Source organism: Aplysia californica, unplaced genomic scaffold (genome assembly GCF_000002075.1).
Source record: "Aplysia californica isolate F4 #8 unplaced genomic scaffold, AplCal3.0 scaffold00028, whole genome shotgun sequence".
In the NCBI taxonomy this organism is placed as follows: Eukaryota; Metazoa; Mollusca; class Gastropoda; order Aplysiida; family Aplysiidae; genus Aplysia; species Aplysia californica.
Window position 1 is genome coordinate 381,424 of NW_004797298.1, and position 2,500 is coordinate 383,923.

The following is a 2,500-nucleotide window of genomic DNA, read 5'->3' on the forward strand; positions in this document are numbered from 1 at the left end:
TTATTATTATTATTATTATTATTATTACTAATACCTATTATTGTCTGCAGCTACTGGTTTGATCTACGCCTGGGGCTTTGGCGTTGACGGTGAGCTGGGCCTGGGTGACCGGAGAGTTGCCGTGGCTCAACCCAGGCTCATACGTCACGAGGCCCTCAGAGGTCAGGTGTCCTACATCGCTGCCGGAGAGGCCTACTCTGCTGCCATCACTGGTCAGTTAGTTCTCTGTCCTTCTTTTTACACCTGTTCCTCCATCTTTCTACCAATCGAAAACGTCTTATCTTCCGTTTAATAAAACTGTGTCTGTCTGTCGGTTCGTCAACCCATTTTAATCCTGCGCCATTCGATATACTATTGTCACTCTATTTATTTCTTTGGTTTTCCATTTATTTCCATTTACCTGTTTGGTTAAAAACATTTAAGCACACTGAGTAAATTAGGGAATGAATTTTTTGGCTCCAGACTTTAGTGTTTTCTAATTTCGCAGAACCTTTCCAGATAGATATACAATCCATTTCTCTGCCACTTTATCATTTTTCAGTTTGAACTTTGTAGAACTAAAACATAGCGTTTTATGTACCCCCCCCTTTCTCTCTCTTTCTTTCTTTCTCTCTCTCTCTCTCTCACTCTCTCTCTCTCTTTCTCTCTCTCTCTCTCTCTCTTTCTCTCTCTCTCTCTTTCTCTTTCTCTCTTTCATTCTCTCTCCCTTCTCTCTGTCTGCAACACAAACATACACACACAAACACATATTATACACAAACACACATACACACACACGGACACATACACACACACACACACATACACGCACGCACACACACACACACACAGACACACACCCACACACCCACCCACACACACAAACACACACTCAAACTCAAACACAAATACACACACACAACCATGAGTGCACAACAACATGAGCCAGAACACAGCATCCATCTTCCAGCGCCAGTCCCAGCACCCCCACAGCGTCGCGCCTTGACCCTCCGCCGGTGCTGCTATACTCTTGCCATTTATCGTAATCTTTAACAGTATTGTTTTCCCCCGAGAATTGCCTTTGAAGTAAGGAAACAGCTCATTAAGAGAAATCAAGCTCTGGGCTGGGTAGTTGCTAAACCAGGGCCGTCTCTTTGCCCCTCTATCTCGCAACGACGCTTGTCAGGTTGGTGAGTCGAGGGAACATAGCGTGAGCTTTCTAGGTTCACATACGTATCTGTTTCGACATATGGGTTGTTTTGACGTGTTCATAAGCTTCCACCTTGTTCTATCAGAGATGGACAGAGACATCGTGTCACTCAGATAAAGATATGAGGTTAAGAGCCTAACAGTCCGACCTATAGCAAATGGAGTACGTTGTACCATCACACAGTAAAAAAAAAACCCAACAAAAAACAGCAAAACAGGCTCTTATATTTCTTAGCCTTAACCGATAGGAGAATATAGAAAGACGGATTTGGGGTTTTAACTTATCAAGCATATGCAGATCAATGAAAATGTTTGGGTGGTAAAGAAAAACGCCACAGCTTCAGCGATAGCAACAAAAAATGTTTATAAAGGAATAGATTTAGCTAAATATTGATATTCTATTCTTAGACAAAAAAATAACAATTTGCAACAACATTTTGAGCAGAAATTTAGGAGTACATCTCAGCAGGCCCCTGAAGGGGAGCGCTCTCACACCCCAGGTCCCGGCGCTAACTGCCTGTGCAACCCTCTGGCACTGCGCTTTAATCAGGTCTGGGACAGCATCACACAGGGGCAATCAGAGCCATGTGATAGGAAGACATTTTGACCTGGGCAAATCCGGGAGAAACGAGTGTACTGCGTGGTGGCAAAGGGGAGTAAGAGACCGCGAGAGAACGGTCAAACGCTCACGTGTAGTAGAACAGAACAGGGAAATGTTAGTGAGAGGCTGTAAATAAATATACATACAATATATAATATATATATATATATATATATATATATATATATATATATATATATTTATATATATATATATATATATATATATATATATATATATATATATATACATATAAATATATTTATATTTATATATATTTATATATATAAACACGCCATCTATCCCTTATTATCATATTTGGGTATATGCATTGAGAATAGCTTACACTTTTGTCAATCAATCACACGTATACCCTGAGAACATTTCAGGTATTTATACATTAGACGTATACCTTTAATACAACTTGAATATCGGAAGATACAAAGTTACGTTGAATGTCTTCAGTAAAATTCGCTAAAAGGACATTTTAACATCCAAGAAACACAATGCTGTAGTTATAAAACAGACTTGAAACGTCGGCACATTTCCTATTTTGAGGAATAGTTGGTCAGGGAGACAATATCTTTCGCCCCATTTGATAATGTTCTCATCTTTCATAAACCACAGCTTTCTGAATAGAAAGGCAGAAAAAAATTTTCTTGAATGAGAAGGACTAGATATTTCTACTGGCTTTTGATGCGTCCTCTGTCA

At 39.7% G+C, this 2,500-nt stretch overlaps 1 protein-coding gene across 1 annotated transcript in view; it reads left to right on the forward strand.

Moving 5' to 3' along the window:
* The window catches only part of LOC101850133 (X-linked retinitis pigmentosa GTPase regulator), a 101,756-nt gene that overhangs the window by 75,473 nt on the left and 23,783 nt on the right, over window positions 1-2,500 (forward strand). The window contains exon 6 of the mRNA XM_005091313.3: window positions 51-212. Coding sequence (XP_005091370.3) covers window positions 51-212 — 162 coding nt within the window. The remainder of the gene's footprint in view (window positions 1-50; window positions 213-2,500) is intronic.